A 14,402-nucleotide genomic window follows, 5' to 3' on the forward strand; every position below is an offset into this window, starting at 1 on the left:
TTACAACAATAGTTATTAGTCTATAGTAGGGATGACCTCCTATGAAGCTTTGTATGGTAGGAAGTGTTGAACCCCTGTTTGCTGGGAAGAAATTGGAGACAGGAAATTGATAGGACCAGAATTGATGCAAATCACTTCAGAAAAGGTGAAAATTATAAGAGATTGAATGAAAGCTGCTCAGGACTAGTAGAAAAGTTATGTAGATGTCAAAAAAAGGTATCTTGAGTTTAATGTTAGAGATTTGGTGTATTTAAAGGTTGCTCCCTGGAAGCATATGTTATGGTTTGGTATCAAAGGAAAATTAGCGTTGAGGTATATTGGACTATTCAAAGTGGTGAAGAGAATTGGACCAATGACATATAAGCTAGCTCTACCTTTATATTTAGTCAAGATAAATGATGTATTTCATTTTATTATTGCAAAAGGCTGATGTAGACCCTTCCCGAGTACTACCACAAGCTCCACTAGAGAAAAAAGAAGACTTGGCCATGGAAGTAAAACAAATAAGGATTCTGGATCAAAGTGAAAAAGAGTTGATAAATAAAAAGACTCATATGGTGAAAGTACTATAGAGAATTCTTAAGTCAAAGAAGAAACATGGAAAAGAGAATCAGAGATGAAAAAGAAACATCCAAAATTATTTAAAAAACAAGGTATGGAAATTAAAATTTCAATGTAAACTACAGGCTTAAATTTTTCAAAAATATAAAATAAATGGGATAAATGATGATTATAATATGTCTAGATGGATATGAATTGTAAACCCCGGGATAAATTAAAAAAATAATATAATAAAAAGTATGGTGTAATGAAATGAAATAAGAAAAAGAAAACAAAAGAGGTTCATGGTTGAAAATGTTCATTTTTCTAGTAGCTAAAATGGTCTAGCCATTTTGAGAAATGGCTAGACCAATTTGATAAGGTGGTCTAACCGTTTCTTAAAATGATCAAACCATTTTGGCTATTGCCCCCTTAAAACTAATGGGGTGCAGTTAAGGGAGAAAGAGGGAAAATTCATTTCTTTTTCCTTTTTTTCGCCTTAAAGGGCTAAAGAGTAAGGTCTATGAGTGAAAAGAGAGGGTTTTGAGAGAGAAAAACACATTCATACCAGAAATTAAGAAAGATTAAAGAGAGAGAAGATTGAGTTAGAGAGAAAAAGTGAAGACAGAAGAGGAAAATGTGTAGAAACGTGGAAAATTTTGACTAGTTAGGATTCAAAGACTAGATTATTGTTTGGTAAAGAGTTCTAAACATAATCTAACAATTTCATATGAAATGGATAACAATTGAGATTGAATTCATAAAATTAATGCTAGGGTTCATAGCGAAAATTTGAGGGAAATGTAAATTGACTATAAATTAAACAAATTGGGTTAGATTAAGTTGTGTTAAGTGTTAAATTGTGTATAATTAATGAAGAAAATCATGACGTCCTTAAAGGCCCAATGACCTACCAATGAGGGACTAAATTGCATGTAATAAATTGTGTAGTTAAGTGAAATTATGGTAAATTAGTGTATAATTGTGCAAGGAAAATGATTTTGAAAGAATTTAGTTACAATATAAAGTGTGATTGTATGAGAATGTGATTATAATTGTGGTATATGAAATATGGTATAATTGTAAATTACGTTAATATTTATGTTTTCCATGAAGTAGTTCTGACTATTGGATTGATGGTTCCTAAAAGGTTGGAATTAAAGATATTATAGCATATATTGAAGGAAAATGAATGGAATGAGAAAATGAAAATTAAAGTTAATGAGAATTGATTTAGAAATTAAGGTTAAATTGAAAGAAGTAAACCTAGAATATTATTATGTGTGTCATAACCTAATTTTTGAATTTTTTTTCAAAAATAGATAAATAAAAAATGAATGAATGAAAATAATTTGAGAATTGGGTTAAGACAATACAAATTGAAAGTTTGAGGACTAATAAGGATAATTATAAATTTGGGAGTCAATTTGGTCAAAAATTGAAAGAATTGATAAGTTTGAAAACTTAATTAAACTTTGATTTAATTAATTAAGTAAAGCAATTAGGGGCTTAATTGAAAAAATAATAAAGTTTGGGGTTGATTTGGGTTGAAATTGTAAGGAATTAAAGTCCAAGAACCAAAGTGAATAGATGGTGATACTATAGGGGGTTAATTGATTTTTAAGGGTAATTTTGAAAGAATTAAAAGTTGAAGAGCTAATTAAGGACTTAATTGATTAATTCGGAAACTAAGGATTGTTTTGTAAATGACATTGAAATCCAAGGGGGCAACTGCAATTGATCCAGGGGAAAAATTATATATATATATATATATATATATATATATAAGAGAAGATTTCCATGAATAAGAACCCAATTGCTAAATGTTAGAACTTCAGGTGGGCAAATTGAAAATAGCCATTTCAGTTGAAAACGACGCCGTTTAAAAAATAGTGTTCATCACCATCTTCTTCATTCCACCAGTTCAACAAGAAGGAAAAACTGCAGCGAAACCCATTCGTAACACATTTCCTACGATGTATCTTCAAAAGTCATGGCCAACAGTCCCGTAATGGTAGGACTGTTACTCCCTTATTTTTCCTCAAATAGGGACCAATGTGCCCTTTGAAGCACAAACAAAGGGGCATTCTCTTGCTTTATAAAAGCCAGAGAAAGGCCATTAAGAGGAGAAAAAAAGACACAGAAGCAAACACAGACAGAAAAACTGAGAACGAGAGATAAAACCAAAAACTGACAGAAAGAAAAACACAAAGAAAGAAGAACAAAGAGAGACAGGGAGAATAAGATAAAGCAAAAAAAAAAATCAAAGAGAGAAAAAAGAGAACAAGAGAGAAGTGAACGAAAAACAAAAGCAGAGGGGAAGAAAGTAGCATTGGACAACCATTGCACCGTTGCCATCATCTTCGCCTCCAGCATCATCTGAAACCAGTAAGTTTCATCTCTTCCCCGCTTTGTATCTTCAATTCGCTTTGTACCTGTGCACTATGCAGAGCACACGTGAATAATTCACGCATGCATGCCACTTCGGCCAGCCAGGTCACTAGCGTGGGCCAATGACCAGGTCGGGCTGGCTGGGTTGAGCCTAGCCTGTACGGCTGGGCTAGATCTAGAGTCAGGAATGTTATAAGCAGACCATAAAAAACAAAACAAAACAAACCCTTATCAATTTATGATAAAACCAACAATATAGCCTACCTCAAGTAGGACGTTTAAGGAGTAATATTATCTTTTCTTTTGTGTAACCAGACTTGTACCATAAAATATCCATCGACCAGTGGATTCCTAGTGACCATAATACTAGGTGACAACTCCTTAAACAAGAGTTTTCCCCTATGAGAACAAGATGTCAGATATCTGTTCTTTTTTAAAAAAATTAAAAGGTCGTCGCAATGTCGGGTGCAACAAAATGGCGACTCCACTGGGGAAACTTATTGGACTAAGCTTTGTCTTTTATTTGTCAATTGTTATGATGTTTGTTATGTTGTGTTTATGTGGTTATCACTTTTTACTGCTTTAACACGGATCCTTATTGTCATGGATCACTTTAAGAGCACACACCTTAAATTTTAAAATAGATGGGGAAGTAACGATACCCCAATGGCTTTAGCCTAGGCAATACTCTTGAAACCATCCAACTCTTGCCTGATTGTTTACTTGGAAGTGGTTGATATGCCGATTTGATATTATTCAGGGCCTTTATTTTCACACTCCTTGTAAGTCTTATATCAACCTTTCAAGGACGATCACTAAGCATGCGAGAAACCCATTGAGACTAGGTAGTAAACTACCCTTTGATGCACTTAACGACTAGAACCTACCCACTAAGTTGTACCATGTGTAATCTCACTAGGGAAAGCTCAACATATGGCATCTTGAATTCCAAAACCATTGGGTGGCAAATGGTCATCACATAGGATACAAGAGTCTGAGTTGTTATAGTTGACAAAAGGGAAATTATTTGAATTAAAAGCCAAAAGGTTTATTAAAAGCTCAAACTTAGGTAGGACTGGACAAAAATCCCCTAATTGGCATGATAATGACATCTGGTTCCCAAAACTCATGAATAAACAATCGTTGTCACCCCGTGAAGGGCGAGTCCACATTGAACATACCTTTTTCTTTTGCTTAATTACATGATTTTCATTTACCAGGTTGAAATATAGGTTCTCCATTGAAACATACCTATAACACTCGACTGTAAAAAGGATAAATGGAAAACAAAGAAAGAGCCCAGTTGGAAGTCCAACACCAAAAAAAGTTGGAAAGTCTTAAAAAAGAAGTCGCAATGCTTACTAGTCTACTCAAACAGGCCTTGGATATAAATCCGGAGAAGCAACATTTACAACTCAACCTCCACATATGTCTACAACTCCCTTCAATCCATAGAATCTGGGGGTAAATGAGGTGCTATCTGAATTTCAATAGGCTACATATTTATAATTTGCTCAACCAACATATTCCATAAGAATGTCATTTACCATTGACTTTACAATGAAGAAATTTTAAAAAGACAAGATGGTAAAAGAAGATGGTCTGGAAAAATTAATTGCCCTAGAGAAAAGGATGAGGGCAGTTAAGGGAACTAGCATATATGATCCCATAAAAGCTGTTGAGATTTGTTTAGTGCCCAACGTGGTCATTCCCATAAAGTTTAAAGTGCCAGAATTTATTAAATATACTGGAACTCAATGCCCTGATAGGTCATGTTCAAGTTATACATAAACTCATCTCAAAGTATACTACAACAAAATGGTTGAGGTGGTTAATGATGAGAAACTGTTGATTTACTTCTTTCAAGACAATTTGAGTGATGCTGCCCTTACTTGGTATATGTGATTGGACAATACCAAGGTGAAAAAGTGGAAAGATTTAGTTGATGCTTTCATTAGGCAATATAAGTTCAATATAGACGTGAACCCTGATAGGTCAAGCTTGTAAGCTATGGAGAAGGACAAAAAAGAGTTTATAAGAGAATACGTCCAAAGATGGCGTGAGGCCGCTGGACATGTTAAACCTTCTTTGTTGAAAATGAGATGATCAGTTTATTTTTGAACACCTTTAAGACCATGTACTTTAAATATCTGGTTAGAAGTTCTGCACAATGTTTTATTGACCTGGTTATTATAGTTGAAAGGATTGAACAAGCTATCGGGTTAGGTAAGATTGCTGACCCGACTAAAAAGAAAAATTTCATTGGAAAAATAAAGGAAACTGAGGTTCAAAATACCAAAGATGATACCAAAGGCATGCCCAAATCAAAATAAAAAGTGATAGTCAAATCAAAATGATTATGCCTCGGTCAAAACAATGAAAAAAAAAGTGAATCAAAGAAAGAGATTGAAAGATATAAAGAGTCAAGTTGATGATAGTGACTCTGAGTTTTTGAAACCTTGAAACATTTTTTTGAGCATTATGAATCCTTTTTTTTTCATGGCCAAGAACCATAGCCTAAGTTACGTGCCTTTGAAATTCCTTTCTAATTAAGCAAGCAAGCGATTTGGAACAATAAACAACGTTTTTTAAATGCAAAAGATACTTTTTCATAATAGTCATGACATCAAGAACAAACTACACATTATTATTCATGCTGATAAAATAAGTGTTCAAAAAGAGACAACTTTTTCTCAAACAAAACCTCGAGCCTTTTCTCAAGCCCTTTTGCTTTGGAACTCACAAAAATAAAAGGTCACCTCATGATATACCATCACCAATGACAATATCGCCTACACAAAAACAAGTTATCTCCTTTCCAAAAATAATCATGGAGTTGTAATTTCAAAAACAAATTGTTTTAAACTCATATCGAAACAATTTTTGTTTTCAAAATGCAAGATGAAGATTTCAAAGTTCATTCTGGGTAAAGATTCTTTCACCAAAACCAAAAAAAAGAAAGGAGAGAACGTTTATTCAAAACCATCATTTGTTTGAGTCACTTATGGAACACACTTAAGGGCAATGGCCAGCACAAAGGGGCAATATTACTCTTAAAAGAGGATTTGATCTCTATGGGTAACAATAAAAAAAGAAAAAGGAAAGAAACATTTTCTACAACGAGACAAGGGGACATTTTTGTTTACAAAAGGCAATTTGATCCTTTCAAGATAGCTAGTAACAAGGGGAGTAACAAATGATCTCCTTAAGATGATCAATAAGACATAGTATGTCTGACAAGTAAATGGGTCATGATTGGCACCATAAAGGCTGAGTTGGAAAAAATGCAAATATTATGGAAAATGACTTACATGGGCCAACACGAGTGGACTAAAAACCGAGCGACAAAGAGGACTCAAAATCAGAAATGGCAAGACTTCATCAATCAAGCAACAAAGAGATTGAAAAGAAATAAGGGCCTATATTTTAAACTAGGTAAAGATGTATGCATGTCATCTAACCCTGAAGCATTGAACAATGTGTTTTGCAAAAATTCACAAGAGAAATCCCCGATAAAATCCATCAAAAGAAAGGTCGCCTCGAAATAGGCTAAAAATTCAAAACACTTTTGAAATTTTTTCTTTTTTAAGAAATTGTTGACTTAGGGAGGCCTGTCCATGAGAATTAGACCACCTGAAAAATCTTTGTATTTTTCAAATGGGTAAGTCACCCATCATCATGAGACCCTTCGAGTTTTTTCACTTAGGTAGATCGTCCATGAGAATTAGATCAACCTAAAAAAAATCTCTTCATATCTTTCATCAATGGGAAGGTCACCCTTCACAATGAGACATTTCAAGTTTTTCCCCTAGGCAGTTCGCCTATAAGAATTAGACCACCTTGAAAACAAATCTTCATGCCTCTCACCAATGGGTAGGTCACCCATTACAATGAGATCAATGTTGAAAAACTTTTATGTAGTTTTCACCAACGAGCAGGTCGTCTGGAATAATTAGACCACTTCTAAAAAATCTTTATATTTTTCACCAACAAGCAGATTGCCTGAAATAATTAGACTACTTCCAAAAAATCTTTATATTTTTCATCAACGGACAGGATGCCCATGAGAATCAGGCCACTTGAAAAATCTTTATATGTATCAATTTGAAAAGTCATCAATTGCAATGAGACCCTACGAGTTTTTCAACAGGCAGATCACCTGGAACAATTAGACCACTTCCAAATTTTTTTTGTATTTTTCACCAATAGGCAGGTTGCCTGGAATAATTAGACCACTTCTAAGAAATCTTCATATTTTTCACCAACGAGTAGGTCGCCCGAAATAATAAGACCACTTTCAAGAAATCTTTGTATTTTTCACCAACAGGCAGGTCGCCTATAAGAATTAAGTCACCCAAATTTTTTTTGTATTTATCAATTTCAAAAGTCACCCATCACAATGAGACCCTTTGAGTTTTGCAACGGGTAGGTCGCTTGGAACAATTAGACTACTTCCAACAAATCTTCGTATTTTTCACCAGCAGGCAGGTTGCCCAAAACAAAGAGAAAATGAATTGATGAGATTTTTTTTATATTGTATAAAAGTTGGGTGATGATATTTGTTTTTCATGTGAGGTTGAGTTGAGTTGAATTTCTTTTCTCTTGACGTTAGGTCCTACTAGCTTTTCTCTTATTTAATTGTTTTTCATATGGTAAAGAGAAAATAAATTGAAAGGATTTTTTTTATATTATATAAAAGTTGAATGATGATAATTTTTTTAATTTGAGGTTGAGTTGGGTTTAATTTCTTTTCTTTTACTGTCACTAGATAAAGTTGTATCCTGCTGCTTGGGAGAACCTAACAATGCTGGATTCTGCTACCACTAGGATACAAACAGCCCTCTCAAAATTCTTCAACTGTTTCATGGTTCAAAGTTCAATGATACAAGGAGAAATTGAGTAACAAAAGAAAAGAGAACTGTTAGGGAAAAAGCAATTAGTCAACTGTAAGAATTGAAAGCGAAATTTATAGTGATTTCTTAGTGCTCAGTTCAGTTGGCTAGGGTGTGCAGTAAAAGCAGAAAAGGTATTATGATTTTTTTTTAATTTAATATAGGTATTCGGATCAGCTTACACGCAGCTCGACTAAGATATTTAATACTATTAATAAGTGAAATTTAGAAAAAAGCACACATTCTAAGCAAGGGATTCAAAGTTGGATGAGTTGAGGTTATTTATTTGTTTTTTTAATTTAAATTAATATTATTTAATATTTTTATATTATTTTGATATGATGATATAAAAAAAAAATTTAAAAATTAAAAAAATATTATCTCAATAATTTTTAATTTTTTTAAATAATCATTACGTAATAATATAATAGCTAACATATTGGCTCGCGTTTCATAGGGGTCAATAATAAAATTTTTTGCAAAAGTAAAATTACTTGAGTTGGATTAAAAGCATATAATATATTTTCAATATCACCATCTTTAAATAAAATATTTTCTATAATAGCATCATGAATAGTACATAGCATAGCAGCACCCAATACACTTGCAACTAATTTCTTTCTCTTTAATTTTTTTTCTTTTAAGATATTTTCAATTTTATTTTTTTCTCTTTAATTTTTTTTCTTTTCTCTTGTTGAATTTTTTTTTCATACTGTAAAGAGAAAATAAATTGATGTGATTTTTTTTTATATCGTACAAAAGTTGAGTGATGATAATTTTTGTCATTTTTAGGTTGGGTTGAATTTTCTTATTAAAGTATGTTTGTTTTTGTGTTTCAAAAATGCTACTAAAATATATTTTTATTTTTTTTCTTTATTTTAAATTAATATTTTTTGATATTTTCATATTATTTTGATGTGATGACAGACCCACGGTGCCAAGTCATTTAGTAGAGTAGCACCCAATACACCGACATCTAATTTCTTTCCCTTTATTTTTTTTCTTTTAAGATATTTTCAATTTTATTTTTTTCATTTTTAAATTTTTTTCTTTTCTCTTATTGATTTTTTTCATACCATAAAGAAAAAATAAATTGATGTGACTTTTTTATATTGTACAAAAGTTGGGTGATAATAATTTTTTTAATTTTAGGTTAAGTTGAATTTCCTTATTAATGCATGTTTAATTTTGTGTTTCAAAAATACTTTTAAGAAAAATTGATTTTTTTTTTACTTCAAATAAATATTTCTTTGCTATTGAGTGTGGCTCGCAACCATACATAATAGCATTTGAGTTTTTGGGTCTGGTTCTGCAACCAGGCTCAATACCTTCGAGGCAAGACCCAATAACATTTGGATCTAACTTTGCAGTCAGATCCAAAAATATTAAATCGGGCTCTATGACTGATCTAATAGTGTGGAGTACTGTTTCCAAGCAGGAACCAATAATACAAGATCCAATAACATTAGGTTATGTCTTTAGCATGACTCAAAAGCTACTTGGTTGGTTGTTACACTCAATACTATTGAGTTTGTTTTTATAACCAGAACAAAGATTATTTTAGAACGGACAATCCAGATTCAAAACGCTTTATATATTTTTTATACTTTTCAAATTCTTTTTATATTTTAAAAAAGTTATTATTAACCCGGTACGGATATGCTCGAGCAGTATGCTATTATCTATATATAACGATGCTTCCTTAATTTATGTAAATTTTCTATCATAACGGTTAAAAAAAACACAGCACAGTGTCTGAATGAATTGGGTTATCGTGGCGTCATCTGAGCCGTATATAAAAAACTTGTGAATCTTGACCACATGCATATTTTAATAGGAATGCTAAATAATAATAATAATTAATATTTAATTGATTAAACTAAAAGGTTAACAAGGAACAAGAAAGCCAAGACGCGAATTAAAATACTCAACTCCCACGTGTCAAGCAAAAAAGGAAATAGGAAAGTCTCCGTGTTCCAGAAACTTCTGTTGAATACGTGGCTGAAAACGAATACTCCAGAAACTCATTAGGATGATGACACGTGTCAGGCCCCTTACATGGCACTCAATTAGCTTGGCAATTCCTCCTCTTCAAGAAAGTTCCAGGGAACTAACAGCTTGAGAGGAATAATCTAGAAATGCGCCAGGTTAATGCGACGTGTCCAATCCATTACTAGCATCCAACGTGGCATATCGCCGCTCCTTGTAAATGATACGACCTCTGCTTTTAGCTGAATTTTTTTTTTCCCCGAAATTCTCTCACTCATACTAGCACTTGAACTCGTCGAGACTAGAAGACTTTATTTGAAGAATTTTAGATTTTTACTGGTGGTCTAGATGGCGGTAAATGATAGAAACGATAAGGAGCAGGAAGATGGGAAAATGGAGGAAGGTAAAAAAGCAACAGTGTATATGTGGGGTTATCTCCCCGGAGTTTCACCGGAGAAATCACCCATACTGAATCCGATATCGGTGAATTATCCAGATGCAGATGATTCATGGAAGGATGTATGTGGTGGTGGTTGTGGTTTCGCCATGGCAATATCAGGTTAAAACTGATTAGTTTCTAATGAATTATTTGGGCAGATCTGATGTGTCTAAATTATTTTGATTTTTTAATGTGGAAATAGAAGGTGGAAAGCTGGTAACATGGGGATCGGCTGATGATGAAAATCAAAGTTACGTGACATGTGGAAAGCATGGGGTAATGATTTTTTATTTTAGTTTTTTTTTTGGAAATTTGCTGAAATAAATATATAGTTTTGTGTTTGAATTTGATTCGTGTTGTCTGCAATGAAATGCCAAATTTTGTTAAGGAAACTCCTGAGGCTTTTCTTCTTCCTTCTGAAGCTTCCATCCTCAAAGCTGCTGCTGGTTGGGCTCATTGTGTTTCTGTCACAGGCAATCCACTTTTTTCTTCTCTTTCAAGAAAATATACTAGCAAAATGTTTAAGGGGTGGGTTTTCTCTGAATTTGAATGTGGGGGTGGGGTCGCGTGTTATTTTTGCTTGTCTGATTTATTTTTGTACAGATACGGGGGAACTGTATACATGGGGATGGAAAGAGTGCGTTCCGCTTGGAAAATTTCCTCGTGATGGGGCTTCTTGGGGAGCCCTCCAGAAGGATAATGCTGCCAAGCAAAATGTGTTGTCAACTGAACAAGGTAATCAGGTTGAAAGAATGCATTTCTTAGAAAAATAATGGGTGTTAGTCCCTTTTCTTTTTCTCAAGTAATTTTCTTTCTTTTTTTGGGAAAAATTTAATGATTGCAGTGAGTTCAGCGTCTTCTGATGACAAAAGGAACGGAGAGGAAATTGTGAAGCGAAGAAGAGTGTCACTGAAAGAAGAAAATGAAAATTCGGAATATGGAGATGAATATTTCACAGTAACACCGGCTATTGTGTCTTTGGGTCCAGGAGTAAGGATCACCTCCGTGGCTGCTGGTGGGCGCCATACTTTAGCCCTGTCTGGTAAATGAAAATTGATAACTTGTTGAGTTGTAAATTACAGATTGAGTGAGTCTCTTGTTTCACACCGTTTGTTTCTGCGGGGCAAAAATATTTTTTAAAAAATCTAATATTTTTATATATTTATAAATTATTTTGAAATATTAATCTCAAAAATAAATTTTAAACAATAAAAAAAATATTATTTTAATTAAAAAATACTTTATAAAATAACCAAATACTATAAACAATCTCTTTAGTCGGCAACACAAGGTTGTTTTGTAGGTTAGAAGTTCGCAGGAGGTTGTATGAAGTACGAAGATGTGGAAGATTTTTTAATGTAAAGCAAGACTCATGATGTCATATTTTTAACTGGGGTTTCAGATACGGGACAGGTTTGGGGTTGGGGATACGGAGGAGAAGGGCAGCTAGGTTTGGGATCTCGTGTAAAAATGGTGTCTTCTCCCCATCTCATACCATTTACCGAGCAACCTACTACTGGAAAACACAGATCCTCAGTAGTTCATAATGGAAGCACAAATCTGCCAGCACAAGTTTCTAATTTCCCTGGAAGTTATGTGAAGGAGATTGCTTGTGGAGGTCGGCATAGTGCAGTAGTAACAGGTTAGCATCTGACAACTGATATGATTGCCAGCTCGAATGATTTTAATTCCTCTAAAAGTGTAGTGAAATTTCCAGTTGTTACTTTTAGTGAGTTTGGCCACCAGCTATGCATCAAAATCTTAATTCAACTAAAAAAAACTTCTCTTCAACTGTTATGGCATTCAAGTTCATTTGCAAACTATGGAAGTTGAATTCTTGATTGACTTCGTCTACTTTACTTTTTAGACAAATATAAAGAGATTATTAGCCAATTATGGTCTCATTGAAGTGGAATACCCTGAGCAAATGTTTGGGGACAATCCTATCCTTCAACAACATTATATGAAGTGGCTGCTTTCAACAATTGAATCTGCACTCTTGTGGTTGCAAGTCCTAGACTCTTTTCACTGCTCCAATCAATGGTCCTTTACTTGAAAAAAAAAAACCCTATAATTATCAGCAATACCTCACTTGCTGTCTTCTTTTTGTTGTTGATATTGCAGATGCTGGAACACTACTTACATTTGGCTGGGGACTTTACGGGCAGGTGAGCTTTCTATATTCCTAAGCTGATGTTATCTTTTTGCGTTCTTTATTTTTTTGTTTCAGGTAGAACTTAGGTTCAGATTATTATATGTTTTAATCCACCTGGATCTAAAATGGTCGTTTGTGATGGAATTGTTTTCTTCAGTGTGGACACGGGAGTACAAATGATCAGTTGAGACCAACTTCTTTACCTTCTCTATCAGGAATCCAAATTGAAAGAATTGCTGCTGGCCTATGGCACACTATGTGCATCACCATCGATGGTCGTGTATATGTATTTGGTGGGAATCAGTTTGGACAATTGGGTACTGGAGCTAGCCAGGGCGAGGTACCTCCTACATCCGTCATCGCCTTGAATTGTGTTTACGCTCCTGTTAAAAAAAAAATCCACGAGTAGTGTTTTGTTTGTGACCATCTACGTGGTTTACATATTGACTAATTCAACTGAAGGAAACTAACTAATAACTGAGGCATTTGCATGTCTTTTTCAGACTCTACCTAGACTCTTGGAGGATCCATGTCTGGAGAGTAAGCTGGTGAAGATGGTTTCTTGTGGCGCTCGGCACAGTGCCATTCTACTAGGTACTAGTCAATGTTGGAATAGTCCATGAGAGTTACTTTTTCAGCTCTTTACCAGTTTAGTTCAACAGTGCTCAGTGCATATAAAGGGATTAAGACTTTTATCCAGCTATAAAGAAACTATACCAGAAAATTAGAAATCCTGTCTAATAAACTGGCGCTTAATTAGTGAAAGATATTCATAGGAGTAGGGATAGGTCATGCAATATTGCTTGTTGCTTATGGAAGTGGCACCAGAGTTCCATCAGCATTGATAGTGTATTTTCTTTTTCAAGTACAATACAAGATGCTCATTAGTGGAACTTGCTTATTTTTCAGCTTGAGTAATAGGAATAGGGATCCTTCTTATTTGAAGTGGGGGAATCCTTTATCTGAAATCGATTTCCATGATGGTGCAACAATGAAACTAGTATAGGCTATTGTTTGTAGCTGTATCCATGCGTTATCAATTAAAACAAGCTTATTTGTAATCTCTGAAACATGTGCTCTGACTCCCTTTTTTTTTTTTTTTTTGTCTCTCTTGCTTATTTTTGAAGAGGATGGCCAAGTATTTTCCTGGGGTTGGAACAAGTATGGTCAGGTACTATACTCACAGTTTCCTGTTCGGAATTGGTGTACCAAATGCACATCTTTAGCTGACATCTTATTGGCTGCATGCAGCTTGGCGTGGGCGATTCAATTGATCGTAACACCCCTACTCAAGTTCCCATTGAAGGTTGTCGACCAAAAATGGTGGCATGTGGCTGGTGGCACACATTGCTGCTAGCTGAAACACCTCTGAAATCCTAGATTTGTCAAAACAAGTGAAAGGGATGATGCAGTTTTTACTAGGATTCTTCTCCTGGATCATTTCCTTTATTTTAACTTTCATTTTTTAAGCAAGCTTGTTATGATTACCAGTGACATTTTACCAACAATGTATGTAACATTCGAGCATGCTCTCTGTTTTACCCTTTTTAGAGTTGGTTCGGATCCAACGAAGCTTTGCGAACTGCAAGAACAATCTCCTCATTTGTACGCAAACCATCACTCCTTGTAATAACCAACATTAGTCCAATTCTGATATACAAAGCTCATCAGATGAGAAACACAACCTCCCCTCGTATTTAACTGGATGAGGATGCATCAAATCTTTGCTAGATATCGAATTCCTTCTACGATGCAAAAGCTGCATCAGGGGCAAAGAAGATGCCCAGTCTATGGAAACCCTTGCAAGCCCGTGTACATTTGCAGATTGCATAAATAAAATTTGCTCATTTCTAAATTTACACATGCTGTGAGGAAAGTTTCTATTAGAATCCAGTTACCTCGACAATGAAATGTGCCCATGTGTCATTAGATCGACTTTCAATTACACCCTTCAGGATGGTCAGGTCTAAACTGCGGATCACCTGGGCCATCTCCA

General features: G+C 34.3%; 1 protein-coding gene across 8 annotated transcripts; it reads left to right on the forward strand.

Moving 5' to 3' along the window:
- Nucleotides 1-9,898: 9,898 nt before the first annotated feature.
- Nucleotides 9,899-14,090, forward strand: LOC7468825 (ultraviolet-B receptor UVR8). Of its 8 annotated transcripts, none has more exons than XM_024588050.2 (11): nucleotides 9,899-10,371; nucleotides 10,454-10,527; nucleotides 10,640-10,724; nucleotides 10,855-10,986; nucleotides 11,096-11,293; nucleotides 11,654-11,893; nucleotides 12,376-12,419; nucleotides 12,564-12,746; nucleotides 12,910-13,000; nucleotides 13,534-13,577; nucleotides 13,658-14,090. In XM_024588050.2, the coding sequence occupies exons 1-11, from the start codon at nucleotides 10,161-10,163 to the stop codon at nucleotides 13,784-13,786; spliced, it is 1,431 nt and encodes a 476-aa protein (XP_024443818.1). In that variant the 5' UTR covers nucleotides 9,899-10,160; the 3' UTR covers nucleotides 13,787-14,090. The 8 variants fall into 8 exon arrangements, with proteins under 8 accessions (XP_024443818.1, XP_024443817.1, XP_024443816.1 ...); XM_024588049.2 differs by having other exon boundaries at nucleotides 9,920-10,371; nucleotides 10,457-10,527; nucleotides 10,674-10,779; XM_024588048.2 differs by having other exon boundaries at nucleotides 9,921-10,371; nucleotides 10,674-10,779.
- The last annotated feature ends 312 nt before the right edge of the window (nucleotides 14,091-14,402 follow it).

This window comes from Populus trichocarpa, chromosome 16 (assembly GCF_000002775.5).
Source record: "Populus trichocarpa isolate Nisqually-1 chromosome 16, P.trichocarpa_v4.1, whole genome shotgun sequence".
Lineage (NCBI taxonomy): Eukaryota > Viridiplantae > Streptophyta > Magnoliopsida > Malpighiales > Salicaceae > Populus > Populus trichocarpa.

Bases quoted from the DNA above. Each gene is read 5' to 3' on its own strand.
- LOC7468825 (XM_024588048.2), top strand. From the start codon at position 10,161: ATGGCGGTAAATGATAGAAACGATAAGGAGCAGGAAGATGGGAAAATG. The intron at 11,294-11,653 runs GTAAATGAAAAT...CTGGGGTTTCAG, and splicing joins CCATACTTTAGCCCTGTCTG to ATACGGGACAGGTTTGGGGT. The intron at 13,001-13,533 runs GTACTAGTCAAT...TTATTTTTGAAG, and splicing joins GCACAGTGCCATTCTACTAG to AGGATGGCCAAGTATTTTCC.